At 42.4% G+C, this 20,107-nt stretch overlaps 2 protein-coding genes across 4 annotated transcripts in view; one reads left to right on the forward strand and one right to left on the reverse strand.

Annotated features, from left to right (window-relative positions):
- MBD5 (methyl-CpG binding domain protein 5) overlaps positions 1 to 20,107 on the reverse strand; it is a 546,612-nt gene that overhangs the window by 409,114 nt on the left and 117,391 nt on the right. The window lies entirely within an intron of this gene.
- LOC117095030 (endogenous retrovirus group FC1 Env polyprotein-like) lies at positions 11,059 to 12,761 on the forward strand. The gene is made up of 2 exons (XM_033231581.1): positions 11,059 to 11,206; positions 11,540 to 12,761. Exon 2 carries the CDS (start codon positions 11,545 to 11,547, stop codon positions 12,733 to 12,735), a length of 1,191 nt encoding a protein of 396 aa, XP_033087472.1. The 5' UTR covers positions 11,059 to 11,206; positions 11,540 to 11,544; the 3' UTR covers positions 12,736 to 12,761.

Below are 20,107 nucleotides of genomic sequence, written 5' to 3' on the forward strand. Positions count from 1 at the left end.
GAGACAGAAAATTAAGTAATGCATTTGCACTACACAGTGGTAAGTATTAAAAGGAGTTAAGCATAGGAAGCCATCAGGCTGTGCGGGAGAAACCAGAGAGGTTGTAGATAGTCTTCCAAGATGATACCAAAGATGAGCCCTGAAGTATGAATGGGAAAGTGAAAAACTGGGAAGGGCATTTCCAGCAAAGGGAATATCCTAAGAATTTATATACTGAATTATATGTTTGTTATGATCATACTTATCTTTCAGAAAGTCAACTAAGGTAATATGAGGAATAAATTTAAAAAGGTAAAAAATGATTTTAACCATGATTCCATTTTCATAATGTATACACAATAGCAATTTAGCTTGTAAGCATTATATAAAATGAAATAAATACAACATTTGAGGTAGACAAAGAATGCTTACTAAACCATTTTTGGTAATAGTAAAAAGCTAAAAACAAAAACAAAACATAAGCCAAAAACCATAATAAACAGAAAAATCCCTAGCTCCTAAATAAAGAACTGGTTACAAAAATTATGAAAGATTCATACAGAATAAAATACAGCAAAGAGAAAGAATTAACAACTATTTTCCTCACATCTAGATGCTAGAATGATTAAACACAACCTGAGTTCAGAGATGTCAAAATATGAAGAAAGTACCTCTTAGAATTGATGAAATACAGTAATTTTAGATATAACTAAATCTTATGTTTAAAAAGTGTGTTCTAGAATAATAAATCAATATAAATAAATATATATGTATAATCCTGATCCCACTTTTATATATATTTTGTTTACATATATATCATGTATAGCTTATACTTATTTACCATATTTTATTTGATATATTATAAATGTATGTACATATATTTTTATTCTTTATGTATAACTATTCCTTGATTCTCAAATCATATTAAATACCAATCTTTCTGAAAAATTCCATTAAACTGAATATATACATCAATTGTAGGATACTCCAGATTTCAGAAATATGAAAACACAAAAAATTTTGAATCTTGAAATAGGAAAAATACAGTTATGCTTGTATATGCAAGAAAAAGGATTTAAAAAATATGCAGAAGAAATCTAACCTTAACGCTCCAGGAACTTACTGAGGAGAGAGACACTTATTTTTCACTTTCTATCCTTTAAAACCCTCAGTAATTATTCTCCTTTTTTTGTTTTTTGAAAATGGGTCTTGCTCTGTCACCCAGGCTGGAGTGCAGTAGCACAATGACAGCTCACTGCCATCTTGACTTACTGGTCTCAGGCAATCCTTCCACCTCAGTCTCAAGAGTAGCTGGGACCACAGACATGTGCTACCATGCCTGGCTAACTTTTTAGATTTTTTTGTAGAGACAGGGTCTCCCTCTGTTGCCCAGGCAGGTCTTGAACTCCTGGGTCCAAGCAATCCTCTTGCCTTGGTCTCCTGAAGTTCTGGGATTACAGGTGTAAGCAAATGTACCCAGCCTTCAGTGTTTTCTTGTTTGTTTGGTGTTTATTTGGTTGGTTGGTTGGTTGTTTTTCGAGACAACTTTGCCCTGTCACCCAGGCTGGAGTGCAATGCACGATCTTGGCTCATTGCAACCTCTGCCTCCTGGGCTCAAGCGATTCTTGTGCCTCAGTCTCCCAAGTAGCTGGGATTACAGGCTTGTTCCGCCACACCTGGCTAATTTTTGTATTTTTCAGTAGAGACGGGGTTTCGCCATGTTAGCCAGGCTGGTCTCGAACTCCTGCCCTCAAGTGATCCACCAGCCTTGGTCACCCAAAGTGCTGGATTACAGGTGTAAGCCACCGTGCCTGGCCTGCAGTAATTTTTTAACAACACAATGAGCTGTTCTTGAAATTAAAGTTTCTTTTTAAAAAATCACTACAGATATTTTTGTTAATTGCCATCACCACTGAAGTAATCTGTCCTTTGTCTTGTTTGATCCTTTGCTCTTCTGAGTTCCTGTTTTCCTATGTGTTCTATGGAATTTCCTTTACTGGACACTCTTCTGCTCAATTTTACATATGTTGCTGTAAGTGTTAGATCTCAGCAGTCTTCTTCCTGCACAGATACTTAATCTTGGGGACTTCACCTATTTTAATAGTGTCAACTCATATCTATTCAGAATCTGTTCACTAATCCTAACCTCTCATGTATGAATATTAGAGGTAAATTTCCAGTTGTCTGGTGAACATTTCTAGGCAGATATCACATACTAAACACACAATGAACACATTCAAAACACAACCTATATTATCCATCCCCCATCGTACTTTGACCCTTGTTCTACATCTTGGTTAATAAAATCATAAACTTTCACGTTACAAATTTCAGAATCACCTCTGACTATATTTTTTACAAGGCTCTCAATCAACTCAGTCAACAGTTACCAAAAAATGTTTAATTTATGCCACCATTGTGGTATATTGTTTTCTAACATTTCCCCATCTTTCAAGGTCCCATACTTGGATTATAATAGCTTTCTAAATTATGTTTCTGATCTCTTCATGTCAATTCATATCATAGTCATTTTCTTAAAACATATATCTGTTCATGTGACATTTCTAACTTAAAAATTTGAAAAGTTTCCCATTACGATAGAGCTCAAACTCTTCAGTTTTTAATAATTTCACAAATATTTAATAAGTCCTCATTGTCAGGCCTCTGAGCCCAAGTCAAGTCGTCGTATCCACTGTGACTTGCATGTATATGCCCAGATGGCCTGAAGTAACTGAAGAATCACAAAAGAAGTACAAATGCCCTCCCTTGCCTTAACTGATGACATTCCACCACAATAGAAGTGAAAATGGCCGGTTCCTGCCTTAAGTGATGATATTATCTTGTGAAATTCCTTTTCCTGGCTTATTCAGGCTCAGAAAGCTCCCCCACTGAGCACCCTGTGACTCCCACTCCTGCCCACCAGAGAAAAACCCCCCTTTGACTGTAATTTTCCTTTACCTACCCAAATCCTATAAAACGGCCCCACAATTATCTCCCTTCGCTGACTCTCTTTTCGGACTCAGCCCGCCTGCACCCAGTTGAAATAAACAGCCATGTTGCTCACACAAAGCCTGTTTGGTGGTCTCTTCACATGGACGCGCATGACACTCATTGTGTGCCCACATATGTGATTAAACAGGAGAAAGACTTCAGAAAACCATTAGGATTGGAGGAAAAGATAGGAAGAGCAGCACTTGGTGAGAATACAAAGTTACATGTTCTTAGCTCTAATTACATCCACCTAACTCTTCATTGCTCACCCCAATCTGTCTATCCTTAGTCATCTCTGCCTTTGGCCAAGTCATTTGGCCTCATATATGGCCTCTCATTCACTATCCTATGTCGCTTACAAAAGAAGGCAACAGTGAAAGTAAAATAAAATGTAGCTTTGAAGGTGATAAAGATGTCAAAGACTTAACTCTATAAAGCATTTCATGGTTTACAAAGGCTGTTTTCACATCCACTGCATTTAACATATTCACTTATTGACTGTTTACTGGACAGTTTGAATGCAACATAGCATAGTTTATTAACTACAGGCAAAAGACAGTCAACCTATTGAATGGGTAATGGTATCCATTAGTTTCATCAAGCCACCTTGAGGAAAAAGTTAAGAAAATAAAATATTTCATTTACGCAGCTTTTAGAACTTTAACAACTTTTGAAGAAAAGCTTTCTAAAACATATCATGTATCTCTCTGCCTTTGTAAGTAGAGAGGCAAAGAATAATTTTAACTTGACCGGAAAACTCTAGTACATCTATTAAGATACACTCTCCCATGTCATTTGTATCTCATTTTTTAGATTCCTCTTTTAATTAAGGCCATCTCTTTTCTACCCCCACAAATCTCTATAATCAGGTATTTTTTCTAAACTTTTATATACCAGATAATTAGAATGTTAAAAGTCAATAAATTTAGGGATGGTCTAAAGAGAAAGGGAACTGCTTGAACAAGAGTTTTGTGATAAGTATGTGCAGGGCTCTGGACCTTCATGTTATTTTACCTCTGTATTAGGAGTTGTGCTCAAATGGTCACTTGCGCAAAAATTTATTTCTGACCAAAAATGCGGAGGTCAGTTAAATCTAGAGTTTTAAAAGAATGATTTAAAAATGGGATGCAAGTCTTATCAGATGAGAGTAAATCATATGCAAGGGTTTCCATAATGTAAAGAAATTAACATGTTGAAACTGAGAGTTGACTCCAAAGAATCCAAAGAACTTCTTTTTAAAATTTCTTCTTAGATCTATATGTCTATATAACAATAGAAAATAAGAAAATATAATATCTATCTCCTTTCTTTAACTTATATCCAAAGGAATTCTCTAAGCACAAAATAATTTTTTTAAAAACGTGGATAAAAAAGCCTACAAATGTAGTTCTTTCAGTTTTTAGGGTATCCTTAGTTAAACTAACTCCTCATGGCAGGATGTGTTGCTTTTCATATCCATTCATTCAGTTTCTCGAAGGAATCAGCTTAGCTAACTATATATCAACACCAGGATGATGTCTCTCAAGCTTTTCAGATATGGTGTATGGCTTTTTAAAAGAAAAATTACCTGAAAAACTGAAGCTGTCTGTAAAAACAGGCAAGGTATAAAAACAAACCAAATTGACTTAAAAAGTTTCCAATAATTGAGTAATGGTTTCTTGAATCTTACATTACCTGCTTTTGTAGGTGCTAGATATATAGCCACAGACAAGTTTGCTTGAATATTTTACTACTGAAATGCATACCATTGTAAAAAGAAAAAAAAAAAACAAAAACAAAAGATAGAAATAAAGATTTAAATAAAATCTTACTTTTCTTAGGCGTGCCTTTGTAAAAAGGCTATACATGTGAAAAATATACTGGATGAAATTCATGCATAAATTATGCATATTCTTAATAACAACCCAGATATATTAGTACTAGTAAGGGTCAACTGCTACTCTAAATCTTTTCCTTGTAAATAGTTAAATCTTTATAGAAACTTAAGAGGTAGGCACTAAAATCAAACCCTGTTTTACAGATGAGGAAACTCAGATCGACAGAAGTTAAAGTTGTCCAATTTAACATAGTGAGGAGTGGAAAAATACTGAATATCAGAGGTCAGAAAAGTCAGGAATATCAGAGGTCAGAAAAGTCAGGAAACTCCCCTTAATGCTAAAAACAACAAGGTTATCTGGAAAGTCCCTAGCAGGGCAAGCGGCCATTTGTGGTTTGGTCAAAGGGTGGGAACCAATGAACAACTGACTAATGTTTACCTTTAAATGTCAGCCAATTGTAAACCTACAATTGTAAAAATCCCCAGTGACTCTGTAACTTGCTGTAACTCGTTTGTGTCTGACTATAAAAGACGGCTGAACACCGAGCTCGGGGTCTCTCCCTAGGATCTGATACCTAGCTGGAGGGAACCGAGTTCAAACTCGAAATAAAGCGATCCCTGCCGCTTGGCTTTGTCTCTGGACTCTGGTGGTTGCTTTTGGGTCATCGCGGGTCTGGGCATTACATCTTGGGGGCTCGTCCGGGATTGCCCCTAAGCCCACCAGACCCCAGGCCAACGGGTCATTGCAAAAGTGAGTAAGCCGGCTCTGTTTATATGTTGTCTGTCTGCCTCTGAATAATCCCGCGGGGTCTGTATATGAGACTGATCTAGTCCTGGCGGACGCGCTATAGGACAGTCAGTGGAGGCCGGTGGGAGACGTCCTCTGGTACTCATCTGGGGCTCTGTATTCTGTGGCCCATCTGCTTCTGGTCGGGTCCTAAGCCCGAGACGTGCTAGCGATCAATATATCTTGGTTGTTGGAAGTTATCTGTTGCTACTAATTTACCTTGATTTACAGGAGCTTCAGAGCCAGTCCTGTACCAGGCACTAATATCCCTTACCACCACCCATCTTCTATCAACAGGACTTCCACGGAATGGGCAACTCCCAGACCACACCACTTTCTCTCCTTGTCAATAATTTTAAAGATGTGAGAGCAAGGGGACATGATCTCAGTATAGAACTTAAAAAGGGAAAATTAATAACCATCTGCCGCTCTGAGTGGCCCACCTTCGGCGTAGGCTGGCCAGCCAAGGGAACTCTTTGCCTCCCCATTAGCCTCCAGGTAAAATCAAGGGTTTTCCTGCCAGGTCGTTCGGGACACCCAGATCAGATACCCTACATTTTAGTCTGGCAAGATCTGGTGGAAAATCCGCCCCCGTGGCTAGCTCCCTTTCTGCTGACCTCTGAACCCTGTAAAACCCTAGTCGCACAACCAACTGGGACCACCAAAAGACCAAAAACTCCAACTGCCCCCTTGCCCCCTGTGTTGCCTGACAGCCAGGACCTCGCATCCTTGGAACCCTTGCCTTATCCTCCCCCTCCCGGACCCCATGCCCAAGCCCAACCGGCTGCACTGCCAGGAAGCCATGAGGGCCGAGAAGCAGCCGCGGCGCCAGGAGAAACTGAAAGTGAACATGGCTCCAGAGGGCCGGCAGGGCGAACGCGGGGGCGTGTCCAGCGTGAGGCAACTCCGCAAGTTCCCGATTCCACTGTAGTGCTCCCCTTAAGGGAAATAGGACCCCCAATGACACAGGTAACCCTAGACTCCAGTATTGGCCATTCTCTACCAGTGACCTGTACAACCGGAAGACTCAGAATGCCCGGGTCTCTGATAACCCCAAGGACATAACAGCCCTTCTAGATAGTGTCATGTTCACTCATCAGCCCACCTGGGATGAGTGCCAACAGCTCCTCCGCATTCTGTTCACAACGGAGGAACGGGAGAGAATCCAGGTAGAGGCTAGAAAGTTGGTTCCTGGAGATGACGGACAACTGACTGCAAACCCCGACCTCATTAATGCAGCATTTCCCTTGACCAGGCCAACGTGGGACTACAATACAGCAGAAGGTAGGGGAAAGCTACTCGTTTATCACCAGACTCTAATGGCGGGTCTCTGGGCTGCAGCTTGCAAGCCCACTAATTTGGCTAAGGTATATTCTGTTTTACAGGGAAAGACAGAAAGCCCCGCTGTTTATCTAGAAAGACTAATGGAAGCCTTTAGACAGTATACACCTATAGATCCAGAGGCACCTGAAAATCAGGCAGCAGTTGTTATGTCCTTTGTCAACCAGGCGGCCCCAGATATTAAGAAAAAGCTACAAAAATTAGAAGATTTGGAGGGAAAGCAGGTCCAGGACCTCCTTCGCATAGCACAGAGAGTTTATAACAACAGAGATGCTCCAGAGGAAAGACAAATTAGGGCCACTGAGAAAATGACTAAAGTCCTGGCGGCGGTCGTCCAAAAAGAACAACCACCGGCAGGAAGCACCCAATCCACGCGTGCCCCTAGGCGCAATCTGAGTAAAGACCAATGTGCATACTGTAAAGAAATTGGTCACTGGATAAAAGACTGCCCCAAAAAGAAACAGTGCCAGCCAGGCCAAGGACAATGGCAGCCCAAATCTATGCCGATACTAGTTACCCAAGATACAGACTAGGGGAGATGGGGTTCGGATCCCCTCCCCGAACCTAGGGTAACTTTACAAGTGGAGGGGTCCCCAGTCCAGTTTCTGGTCGATACCGGGGCACAACATTCGGTCTTAGTCAAGCCCTATGGAGAGTTATCTTCCAACTCCTCCTGGGTTCAAGGGGCCACAGGAACCAAGAAATATCCATGGACAACCCAGAGAGCAGTAAACTTGGGAACCGGGAAAGTGTCCCATAGCTTCCTGGTCATCCCTGACAGCCCCTGTCCCCTGTTGGGGAGAGATCTGTTGACTAAAATGGGGGCACAAATCCATTTTCAACCAGAAGGGCCCAAAGTGACTAACTCCCAAAACAGGCCACTATCTGTTCTTACCGTAACTCTAGAGGATGAGTACCGGCTTCACCAGGAGTTAACGCCTCCTAACCAAAATATAGACTGCTGGCTCCAGAACTTCCCAGAGGCTTGGGCAGAAACAGGAGGGCTAGGGCTAGCAAAGCACCGTCTCACCATTTTTGTTGAGCTTAAGCCTGGGATGGTCCCTGTTCACGTGCGCCAATACCCAATGGCCCTGGAAGCCAAAGAGGGAATTATACCACACATCTGCCGACTCCCAGATCATGGAGTCCTACGCCCCTGCCACTCACCATGGAATACTCCGCTGCTACCAATACAAAAACCCAACAGTAACGAATATAGGCCGGTACAAGACTTAAGAGAAGTCAATAAAAGGGTAATGGACATACACCTGACGGTGCCAAATCCATACACCCTCCTGAGTACCTTGAGTCCTAAAAATCAATGGTATACTGTTCTAGACCTAAAAGATGCTTTTTTTAGCCTGCCTTTAGCCCCTAAAAGCCAGGAAATTTTTGCCTTTGAGTGGACAGACTCTGAGAGAGGCATAAGTGGCCAACTGACGTGGACCAGACTGCCACAAGGATTCAAAAACTCCCCAACTCTGTTTGATGAAGCCCTGCATGAAGACTTGGGTGAGTACTCGCACCAACACCCCAGTATAACTCTCTTGCAGTATGTTGATGATCTCTTAATAGCGGCAACGTCCCCAGAGGCCTGCATCCAAGGAACCAAAGACCTCCTGAAAACCTTGGGAAACCTGGGTTATCGAGCCTCAGCTAAAAAGGCCCAGATCTGCAGGCCAGAGGTAACCTACTTGGGGTATCTACTTAGAGGGGGACAGTGCTGGCTAACAAATGCTCGAAAAGAGACTGTCCTACAGATCCCCAGACCGCAGTCAACACGACAGGTAAGAGAGTTCCTGGGATCTACAGGGTTCTGCAGACTCTGGATACCTGGCTTCGCTGAACTGGAAAAACCCCTCTATCAGGCTACCAAAGAGCAGCAGCCCTTCAATTGGACTGAAGAGGCTGAGCAAGCTTTCCAGCAAATCAAAACTGCTCTGCTCTGGGCCCCCGCGCTGGGTCTTCCGGATGTCTCTAAGCCTTTCCACTTATACGTGGATGAAAGCCGGGGCATAGCAAAAGCAGTATTAACTCAAAATTTAGGTCCCTGGTGCAGACCGGTTGCATACCTCTCAAAGAGACTGGACCCGGAAGCTGCAGGATGGCCTCCTTGCCTCCGGATGATTGCTACAACGGCCCTGATGGTCAAAGACGCTAACAAACTGGCCATGGGCCAAGAAGTATAAGTCACCACCCCTCATGCTGTCGAAGGCATCCTCCGACAACCCCCTGACCGATGGCTCAGCAATGCTCGGCTTACCCATTATCAAGGGCTGTTGCTAAACCCCCTCAGAATAACATTTAAGCCCCCGACAACCCTAAACCCAGCATCATTGCTGCCAGACCCAGATTTAAGTAAGCCGCTCCACAACTGTGCTGAAATACTAGCCCAGGTACATGGAGTCAGAGAAGACCTCCAGGACCGACCGCTACCAGATGTAGACCTCACCTGGTTCACTGATGGAAGCAGCTTCGTTCACCAAGGACAGAGGTATGCGGGGGTGGCGGTAACCTCAGAGACTGAGATAATTTGGGCTGAGCCTTTACCTCCAGGAACATCGGCTCAAAAAGCTGAGTTAATAGCCTTGGCACAAGCCCTAAAACTAGGCAAAGACCGTAAACTGACAGTATATACTGACAGCCGGTATGCATTTGCCACCGCCCACATACATGGGGCTATATACAGAGAGAGGGGGCTTCTCATAGCTGAAGGAAAAGACATTAAAAATAAAGAAGAAATCTTAAATCTTCTGGCTGCCCTTTGGGAACCCAGAAAGCTGGCTATTGTCCACTGTCCGGGACATCAAAAGGCCACTAACCCAGTCACTCGCGGTAACAACCTGGCTGACCAGACTGCAAAAGACGTGGCTAAAACCACTCCTCAGCTGCTGACCCTCCAGCTGCCTGATCCCGGGCCCAAAGAGTTGCCCTTTCATCCAGAATACTCAGAAGAAGACCTCCAGTGGATAAGTAAACTCCCCGGAACACAGGTCAGTAATCAGTGGTGGAAAGTTTCTAACAACAATACCATTCTCCCAGACGGGTTGGGGCAGTGAATAATAGCACAAATCCACTGAAGCACTCATCTGGGCCCACGGCGGATGTTAGATTTGATTCAACACACTGGACTAAAAATTAAAAACGCCCCTGAAAAAGTAGACGCCACGGTTAAAAACTGTGTAGTATGTCAACTCAATAACGCCAGTCACGGGACCCAGACCACGGGAAAAAGACACAGGGGAGATAGACCTGGTATATATATTGGGAAATTGACTTTACTGAAATAAAGCCAGGAAAATATGGATACAAATATTTACTAGTTTTTATAGATACATTCTCAGGATGGGCAGAAGCTTTTCTGACAAAGAAAGAAACTGCACAGATTGTGGCCAAAAAGATCTTAGAAGAAATCCTGCCCAGGTACGGCTTTCCAGTCATGATAGGGTCAGATAATGGGCCGGCCTTCACCGCAAAGGTAAGTCAGGGACTGGCTTCCATCCTTGGGGCTAATTGGAAACTACATTGTGCTTATCGATCCCAAAGCTCAGGTCAGGTAGGAAGAATGAATAGAACATTAAAAGAGACCCTAACTAAATTGACCATGGAGACTGGCGCTAACTGGGTAGTCCTCCTCCCCTACGCTCTGTTCCGGGCACGTAACTCTCCTTATAAACTAGGACTTACCCCTTATGAAATAATGTATGGCAAACCACCCCTATCCTCCCTAACCTTAAAGACAATCTCCTCAAAGCTGACACAGATAATGGTCTTGAACTTTTGTTCTCCTTACAAACCCTACAGAGAGTTCATGAGGAAGTCTGGCCCAAGCTAAAAGAACTATATGAAGCTGGGCCTCCACCCATTCCACATCAATACAAACCGGGAGACTGGGTCCTCGTCAAGCGCCACCAACAAGAAACCCTAGAACCCCGGTGGAAAGGACCATTCCAGGTGATCCTGACTACACATACGGCCCTCAAAGTGGAAGGCATCGCCGCCTGGATTCATCACACCCACGCCAAGCCTATAGACCCGCTCTCGGACCTTGTTACATCCTTGACGGGAGAGGCAGCAACCTGGACAGTTGACTGGACCAAAGAAAACCCTCTAAAACTTGTTCTACGCTGTCAGCAACCTAAATTGTAACTATGACAGCTACCTCCTTTACAACTCTTCTACTCTTATGGATCCCTTGTGGGGAGACCCAGGTGAACCCGGCAACATCCCCTTTCGCTTGGCGTTTCTTCCTGACTGAGAACTGGACCAATTATGCTCAGACAGAACAAAAGGGCTATGTATTAGGCACTGCTGACTGTCCCCTGGGGGTTGTAACACTCCCATCCATCTAAATTTCACTGATTTTAAACACCAGCCAGGAAAAGCAGCACCTGCAATTTGTTTCCTCATTGACCAAACACTCTCTTATTGTAATAACTCATGGGTAGAACAAAGTGTCGGCTGTCCATATAGGTCCTGCAAAATCCACACTGTTAAAATCCTAAAAACTTCTGAGTCCCTATCCAGTCAAACGTGGCAGTCACACAATTTCTTTAAAATCACATCAGGCTATACCTGGGTTATCTGGGACCCCTGGGACTCCCGCTGGACTTCCCAGCAAAAAGGGGCTATGTACTTGACTTCAGGAACTACCTGGCCTAGTAGCCGTCTCTTTCTCTGGCGTTCCCTTGTTCAGATCCAGACCACCCTACACGCGGCTATACAGAACCAGGAAAGGGAATTAAATGTCCAGCTTTCAACTTTCACTCCTACCCGCCCCTTTTCCTGGTTATCCCTATTAAGAGAAGGGTTAGAAATCGCAAACGCCACTGGCCTAGGCAATCTCTCTGTATGCTTCTTCTGCGCGGCTCTAGGGCAACCGCCGTTAACCGCAGTTCCACTTCCAGGCCCGTCTAACGCTTCTCTCAGCCTAAACCCTAACAACAGCCACATACCACCCCCGATCCCTGACGTCCCCTTGTTCCTAAACCCTGGACAGACACAAGTTTCCTTTTGTTATTCAAATGCCGGCACTACCCTCTGTAATACAACTTCCACTCCCAACTCAACCCTCTTTGCCCCTCCTGGTTCTTTCTTCTGGTGCAATGGGACCCTATATAAGAACCTTTCCACTCAGGCCACTATAACCGTACTGTGTCTCCCTGTCACGCTAGTCCCCCAACTAACTTTGCGCACCCCTGCAGAATTTTCCAGGTGGGACTCCGCCCCTTTCCCTAGACCAAAACGAGCTATATTCCTCCCCCTAGTAGCCGGAGTCTCACTCACCATGTCCTTAGTTGCTGCAGGACTAGCCGGGGGAGCTTTAGGTCACTCCCTTATCAGCACTGCAAAACTCTCTCATCAATTCTCCATAGCTATGGAAGCTTCCGCCGAATCCCTTGCCTCATTGCAGAGACAATTGACTTCCCTTGCCCAAGTTACTTTACAAAACCGCTGTGCACTAGACCTGTTAACGGCCGAAAAAGGAGGGACCTGTCTTTTCCTCAGAGAAGATTGTTTCTACATAAATGAATCTGGACTCGTAGAAACGCGAGTTCAACAGCTACATAAACTCAGCCTAGAATTGCAGAAACAACAATTCACCTCTGCGGCAAACAGCTGGTGGAATTCCTCCATGTACTCCCTTCTAGTGCCCCTCATAGGACCATTCATAAGTATACTTCTCTTACTCACTATAGGACCATGTATAATAAACAGATTAACAAACTTTGTAAAAGAAAGACTCAACACTGTCCAGCTTATGGTCCTGAGAGCCCAGTACCAACCTGTACTCACCGAGACTTCCGAGTCAGACATATAAGACCCAAGATTGGCTCTCAAGATACTGGGCGGGGGGAATGAGGAGTGGAAAAATACTGAATATCAGAGGTCAGAAAAGTCAGGAATATCAGAGGTCAGAAAAGTCAGGAAACTCCCCTTAATGCTAAAAACAACAAGGTTATCTGGAAAGTCCCTAGCAGGGCAAGCGGCCATTTGTGGTTTGGTCAAAGGGTGGGAACCAATGAACAACTGACTAATGTTTACCTTTAAATGTCAGCCAATTGTAAACCTACAACTGTAAAAATCCCCAGTGACTCTGTAACTTGCTGTAACTCGTTTGTGTCTGACTATAAAAGATGGCTGAACACCGAGCTCGGGGTCTCTCCCTAGGATCTGATACCTAGCTGGAGGGAACCGAGTTCAAACTCGAAATAAAGCGATCCCTGCCGCTTGGCTTTGTCTCTGGACTCTGGTGGTTGCTTTTGGGTCATCGCGGGTCTGGGCATTACAATAGCTAGAAAATGGATGCATCAGACTATGCTGCTAATAAAGTTGAAAGATATTTTGGTTACGTTAGTCTCCATCTGATCTGGATTCTAAAATACAAAATGTTGAATCCATTGTAAAAATGCAGTGAGTATTTTTAAATCAATAACTTAAACAGCATACCCAACAAACTAGGAACAGAAAGAAACTTCCTCAATCTGATAAAGGTCATCTATGAAAAAGTCATAGCCATCATGCTTATTGATGAGGCACTACAGGCTTTCTCCCTAAGATCAGAAACAAGACTTTCACTGTCTGTATTAAACATTGTACTGGAATTTCCAGACAAGAAAATTAGGCAAGAAAAAGAAATAGAAGACAGCCAGGTTTAAAAGGAATAATTAAATCAATCTTTATTTGCAGAGGACATGATTTATGTAGAAAAAATCCTAAGAAATCAACAAAAATTCTATTAGAGGTAATAAATGAGTTCAGTAAGGTAGCAGGATTCAAGATCAATATACAAAAGTTAACAATATGTCAGCACACTAGCAATAAACAGTTGGACAGTGAAGTTAAGAAAATAATTCCATTTATAATAGCATGGAAAAGAAAATACTTATGAATAAACTTAACCAAAAGTGTTAGACCTACACTAAGAAAACTATAAAGCATTTCTTTATGACATTAAAGAAAACCTAAATAAATGAAAAGACAAGTTACATTTCTGAATTAGAAGACTTAATATTGTTAAAATGCCAATAATCCCAAAACTGATTTACAGATTCCATGTAATCCCTATCAAAACTCAAGCTGGCGATTTTGCAGCTACTGACAAGTTAATTAGAATTTCACATGGAAATGCAGGAATAACAAAAACCATCTTAAAAAAGAGAAACAAAGTTAGAAAACTCAGGCTTTACCATTCAAAATGTGTACACGCCAGATGCAGGGGCTCACATCTGTAATCCCAGGACTTTAGGAGGCCGACGCAAAAAGATTGCCCAGGCCCAGGAGTTTGAGAACAGCCTGAGCAACATGGCAAAACTCCATCTCTAGAAATATAAAAATTAGCCAGGCATGATGGCATGCGCCTGTAGCCCCAGATACTTAGGGGGCTGAGATGAGAGGATAGCTTGAGCCCTGGAGATTGAGGCTGCAGTGAGCTGTGTTCGTGCCACTGCATTTGAGCATGTTTGAGCATGCGTGAGAAAGTAAGATCCTGTCTCCAAAAAAAAAAGGCAAATTAGAAAGCTACAGTAATCAAGACAAGATGGTACTGGCATAGGGTACACATAAAGATTAATGGAACAGAGAGTCAGAAGTAAATCCTTGCCTTTGGACAAGGGTACTAAGAACATTCAATCAGAAGAATCACCTTCAATAAATGTTGCGGGGTAAAGTGGTGAGATACATGAAAAAGAATGACATTTGATCATTTCCTCACACCATACCTAAAAAGTAACTCAAAATGAATCATATACCTTTATGTAAGAGCTACAGCTATAAAATCTTAAAAGAAAACACAGGAATCAATCTCTGTGACCTTAGGTTAGGTAAAGAACTCTTTAGGTATGTCACCAAAAGCATAGAATATCATCAAGAAAGTGAAAACCCATAGGATAAGAGAAAATATTTGTAAATCACATCGGATTAAAAACTTATAATCAAAATACATAAATAACACTTAAAACTCAGTAATAAAAAGACAATTCAATTAAAAATTGCACAAAGGATTTAAATAGACATTGCTCCAAAGAAGTTATAAACGTGGCCTATAAGGACAGAAAAAGATGTTAAATATCATTAGTCATTAGGGAAATGTGAATCAAAACCACAATGAGATACCATTTCACATTCACTAAAATGGCTACAATTAAAAAAGATAGATAAAAATGTTGGTGAGAACATGAAGAAACTGGAATGTTCATCATGTTGTTTGAAATGTAAAATGGTACAGCTGCTTTTGAAAATACTTTTAGAAGTTCCTCAAAATGTTAAATATAAATTTACCCAACAATTTCACTAATGAGTATATACTTGAGAGAAGTGAAAATATATCTCCACAAAAAGACTTATACGTAATATTCTTATCAGCATTACTCATAAAAATAAAGGTGGAAACAACTCAAATGCTCATCAACTGATTGATGGGTGAACAAAATGTGGTATACATTCATACAATGGAATATTATTTGTCAATAAAAAGTACTGAAGTTAGGAGACATATTAAAACATGGATAAACCATAAAAACTACACTAAATGAAAAAAGCCACTCACAAAACACCATATGTTGTATGATTCCATTTGCATGAAATGTCAAGGATAGGCAAAACGATAGGGAAAGACAACAGATTAGTGATTGCCTAGAGCTGGGAGTAGGGTCAAAGGAGACTGGGGAGTGATCACTAATGGAAACAGAGTTTTTGTGACAGGTAATACAAGCCAAAATGATGAATTTTAATAGTTTTTTTTCTTTTCTTCACCAGGCTGGAGTGTAGAGCCACAATCACAGTTCACTGCAACCTTGAACTCATGGGCTCAAGAGATTCTCCCACTTCAGCCTCCCGAGTGGCTGGGACTAGAGGCATACACCACCATTCCAGACTAATTTAAAATATATATATATATTTTTATGTTGCCCAGGCTGGTCTCAAACTCCTGGGCTTAAGCCATTCTCCATTCTCAGCCTCCTAAGTAGATGGGACTGCATGCATGAGCCACTGTGCCAGGCTAATTTTTTGAGATGGAGTCTCGTTCTGTTGCCCAGGTTGGAGTGCAGTGGCCGGATCTCAGCTCACTGCAAACTCCGCCTCCTGGGTTTACGCCATTCTCCTGCCTCAGCCTCCCGAGTAGCTGGGACTACAGGAGTCCGCCACCTCGCCTGGCTAGTTTTTTGTATTTTTTAGTAGAGACGGGGTTTCACCGTGTTAGCCAAGATGGTGTCGATCTCCTGACCTCGTGATCTGCCTGTCTCGACCTCCCAAAGTGCTGGGATTACAGGCTTGAGCCACCGTGCCCGGCCTATAGAGTTATTCTTAATAATGTAATTGACTGGGGGGTGCGCCCAAGATGGCCAAACAGGAACAGCTCCAGCCTCCAGCTCCCAGCATGGGCAACACAGAAGACGGGCGGTTTCTGCATTTTCAACGGAGGTACCGGGTACATCTCACTGGGGCGTGTTGGACAGTTTGCGCTGGTTCGCGGGTGCAGCCCAACCAGCAAGAGCTGAAGCAGGGCAAGGCATCACCTCACCTGGGAAGTGCAAGAGGGAAGGGAATTCCTTTTCCTAGCCAAAGGAAAGTGAGACGCACAACACCTGGAAAATCGGGTAACTCCCACCCTAATATTGCACTTTACCAAGGGTCTTAGCAAACGGCACACCAGGAGATTATATCCCACGCCTGGTCTGGAGGGCCCCACGCCCATGGAGCCTCCCTCAGCACAGCAGTGTGATCTAACTGCAAGGTGGCAGCAAGGCTGGGGGAGGGGTGCCCGCTATTGCTGAGGCTTAAGTAGGTAAACAAAGCCACTGGGAAGCACGAATTGGGTGGAGCCCATCACAGTTCAAGGAGGCTGGCCTGCCTCTGTAGACTCCTCCTCTGAGGACAGGGCATAGTTAAACAAAAAAATAGCAGAAACCTTGGCAGAGGTAAATGGTCCTGTCTGACAGTTTTGAAGAGAGCAGTGGATCTCCCAGCAGAGAGGTTGAGCTCTGAGAACAGACAGACTGTCTTCTCAAGTGGGTCCCTGAACCCTGAGTACCCTAACTGGGAGACATCCCCCACTAGGTGCAGACCGACACCTCACAAGGCGGGGTACACCTCTGAGACGAAGATTCCAGAGCAAGAATCAGACAGCAACACTCCCTGTTCAGCAAAGTTCTATCTTCTGCAGCCTCCGCTGCTGATACCCAGGCAAACAGGGTCTGGAGTGGACCTCAGGCAAACTCCAATAGACATGCAGCCGAGGGTCCTGACTGTTAGAAGGAAAAATAACAAACAGAAAGGACATCCACACCAAAACCCCATCAGTATGTCACCATCATCAAAGACCAAAGGCAGATAAAACCACAAAGATGGGGAAAAAGCAGTGCAGAAAAGCTGGAAATTCAAAAAATCAGTGCGCATCTCCCCCTCCAAAGGAATGCAGCTCATCGCCAGCAATGGAACAAAGCTAGAAGGAGAATGACTTTGACGAGTTGAGAGAAGAAGGCTTCAGGTGATCAAACTTCTCAGAGTTAAAAGGGGAACTACGTAACCAGTGCAAAGAAACTAAAAAACCTTGAAAAAAGAATGGAAGAATGGATAACTAGGATAACCAATGCAGAGAAGACCTTAAAAGAACTGATAGAGATGAAAACCATAACACGAGAACTATGTGACAAATGCACAAGCTTCAGTAACCAACTCAATCAACTGGAAGAAAGAGTATCAGTGATTGAAGATCAAATGAATGAAATGAAGCGAGAAGTGTAGAGAAAGAACAGTAAAAAGAAATGAACAAAGCCTCCAAGAAGTATGGGATTATGTGAAAAGACCAAATCTACGTCTGATTGGTGTGCCTGAAAGTGCCGGGGAAAATGGAACCAAGTAGGAAAATGCTCTGCAGGATATCATCCAGGAGAACTTCCCCAACCTAGTAAGGCAGGCCAACATTCAAATTCAGGCAATACAGAGAACGTCACAAAGATACTCCTCGAGAAGAGTAACTCCAAGACACATAATTGTCAGATTCACCAAAGTTGAAATGAAGGAAAAAATGTTAAGGGCAGCCAGAGAGAAAGGTCAGGTTACACACAAAGGGAAGCCCATTGGACGAACAGCAGATCTCTCGGCAGAAACTCTCCAAGCCAGAAGAGGTGGGGGCCAATATTCAACATTCTTAAAGAAAAGAATTTTCAATCCAGAATTTCATATCCAGCCAAACTCAGTTTCATAAGTGAAGGAAAAATAAAATCCTTTACAGACAAGCAAATGCAGAGAGATTTTGTCACCACCAAGCCTGCCCTAAAAGAGATCCTGAAGGAAACACTAAACATGGAAAGGACAACAGGTACCAGCCATTGCAAAAACATGTCAAAATGTAAAGTTCATTAATACTAGGAAGAAACTGCATCAACTAGCAAGCAAAATAACCAGCTATTATCATAATGACTGGATCAAGTTCACAGATAATAATATTAACCTTAAATGTAAATGGACTAAATGGTCCAATTAAAAGACACAGACTGGCAACTTGGATAAAGAGTCAAGACCCATCAGTTTGCCATATTCAGGAGACCCATATCACATGCAGAGACACACATAGGCTCAAAATAAAGGGATGGAGGAAGATCCACCAAGAAAAAGGATAACAAAAAAAAGCAGGGGTTGCAATCCTCGTCTCTGATAAAACAGCCTTAAACCAACAAAGGTCAAAAGAGACAAAGAAGGCCATTACATAACGGTAAAGGGATCAATACATCAGGAAGAGCTAACTATCCTAAATATATATGCACCCAATAGAGGAGCACCCAGATTCATAAAGCAAGTCCTTAGAGACTTACAAAGAGATTTAGACTGCCATAGAATAATAATGGGAGATTTTAACACCCCACTGTCAACATTAGACAGATCAATGAGACAGAAAGTTAACAAGGATATCCAGGAATTGAACTCAACTCTGCACTAAGCGGACCTAATAGACATCTACAGAACTCTCCACCCCATGTCAACAGAATATACATTCTTCTCAGCACCACATCACACTTATTCCAAAATTGACCACATAGTTGGAAGTAAAGCACTCCTCAGCAAATGTGAAAGAACAGAAATTATAACAAACGGTCTGTCGGACCACAGTGCAATTAAACTAGAACTCAGGACTAAGAAATTCAATAAAAAGCGCTCAACTACATGGAAACTAAACAACTTGCTCCTGAATGACTTCTGGGTACATAACAAAATGAAGGCAGAAATAAAGATGTCCTTTGAAACCAATGAGAACAAAGATACAACATACCAGAATCTCTGGGACACATTTAAAGCAGTGTGTAGAGGGAAATTTACAGCACTAAATGCCCACAAGAGAAAGAAGGAAAGATCTAAAATTGACACCCTAACATCAGAATTAAAAGAACTAGAGAAGCAAGAGCAAACACATTCAAAAGCTAGCAGAAGGCAAGAAATAACTAAGATCAGAGCAGAACTGAAGGAGATAGAGACACAAAAAACCCTCCAAAAAATCAATGAATTCAGGAGCTGGGTTTTTGAAAAGATCAACAAAATTGATAGACTGGTAGTAACACTCATAAAGAAGAAAAGAGAGGAGAATCAAATAGATGCAATAAAAATGATAAAGGGGATATCACCACTGATCCCACAGAAATACAAACTACCATCAGAGAATACTATAAACACCTCTACGCAAATAAAGTAGAAAATCTAGAAGAAATGGATAATTTCCTGGACATTTATACTTTCCCAAGACTAAACCCGGAAGAAGTTGAATCCCTGAATAGGCCAATAGCAGGCTCTGAAATTGAGGCAAGAATTAATAGCCTACGAATCAAAAAAAGTCCAGGACCAGACAGATTCACAGTCAAATTCTACCAGAGGTACAAGGAGGAGTTGATACCATTCCTTCTGAAACTATTCCAATCAATAGAAAAAGAAGGAATCCTCCCTAATTCATTTTACAAGGCCAACATCATCCTGATACCAAAGCCTGACAGAGATACAACAACAAAAAAAGAGAATTTTAGACCAATATCCCTGATGAACATCTATGAAAAATCCTCAATAAAATACTGGCAAACCAAATCCAGCAGCACATCAAAAAGCTTATCCACCTTGAACAAGTGGGCTTCATCCCTGGAATGCAAGGCTGGTTGAACATACGTAAATCAATGAACATAATCCAGCATATAAACAGAACCAAAGAC

This window comes from Trachypithecus francoisi, unplaced genomic scaffold (assembly GCF_009764315.1).
Source record: "Trachypithecus francoisi isolate TF-2019V2 unplaced genomic scaffold, Tfra_2.0 Lachesis_group13, whole genome shotgun sequence".
NCBI classification, from domain to species: Eukaryota; Metazoa; Chordata; class Mammalia; order Primates; family Cercopithecidae; genus Trachypithecus; species Trachypithecus francoisi.

What these genes read in the sequence shown, in the direction of transcription:
- LOC117095030 (XM_033231581.1), top strand. Translation starts at nt 11,545, where the DNA reads ATGTACTTGACTTCAGGAACTACCTGGCCTAGTAGCCGTCTCTTTCTC.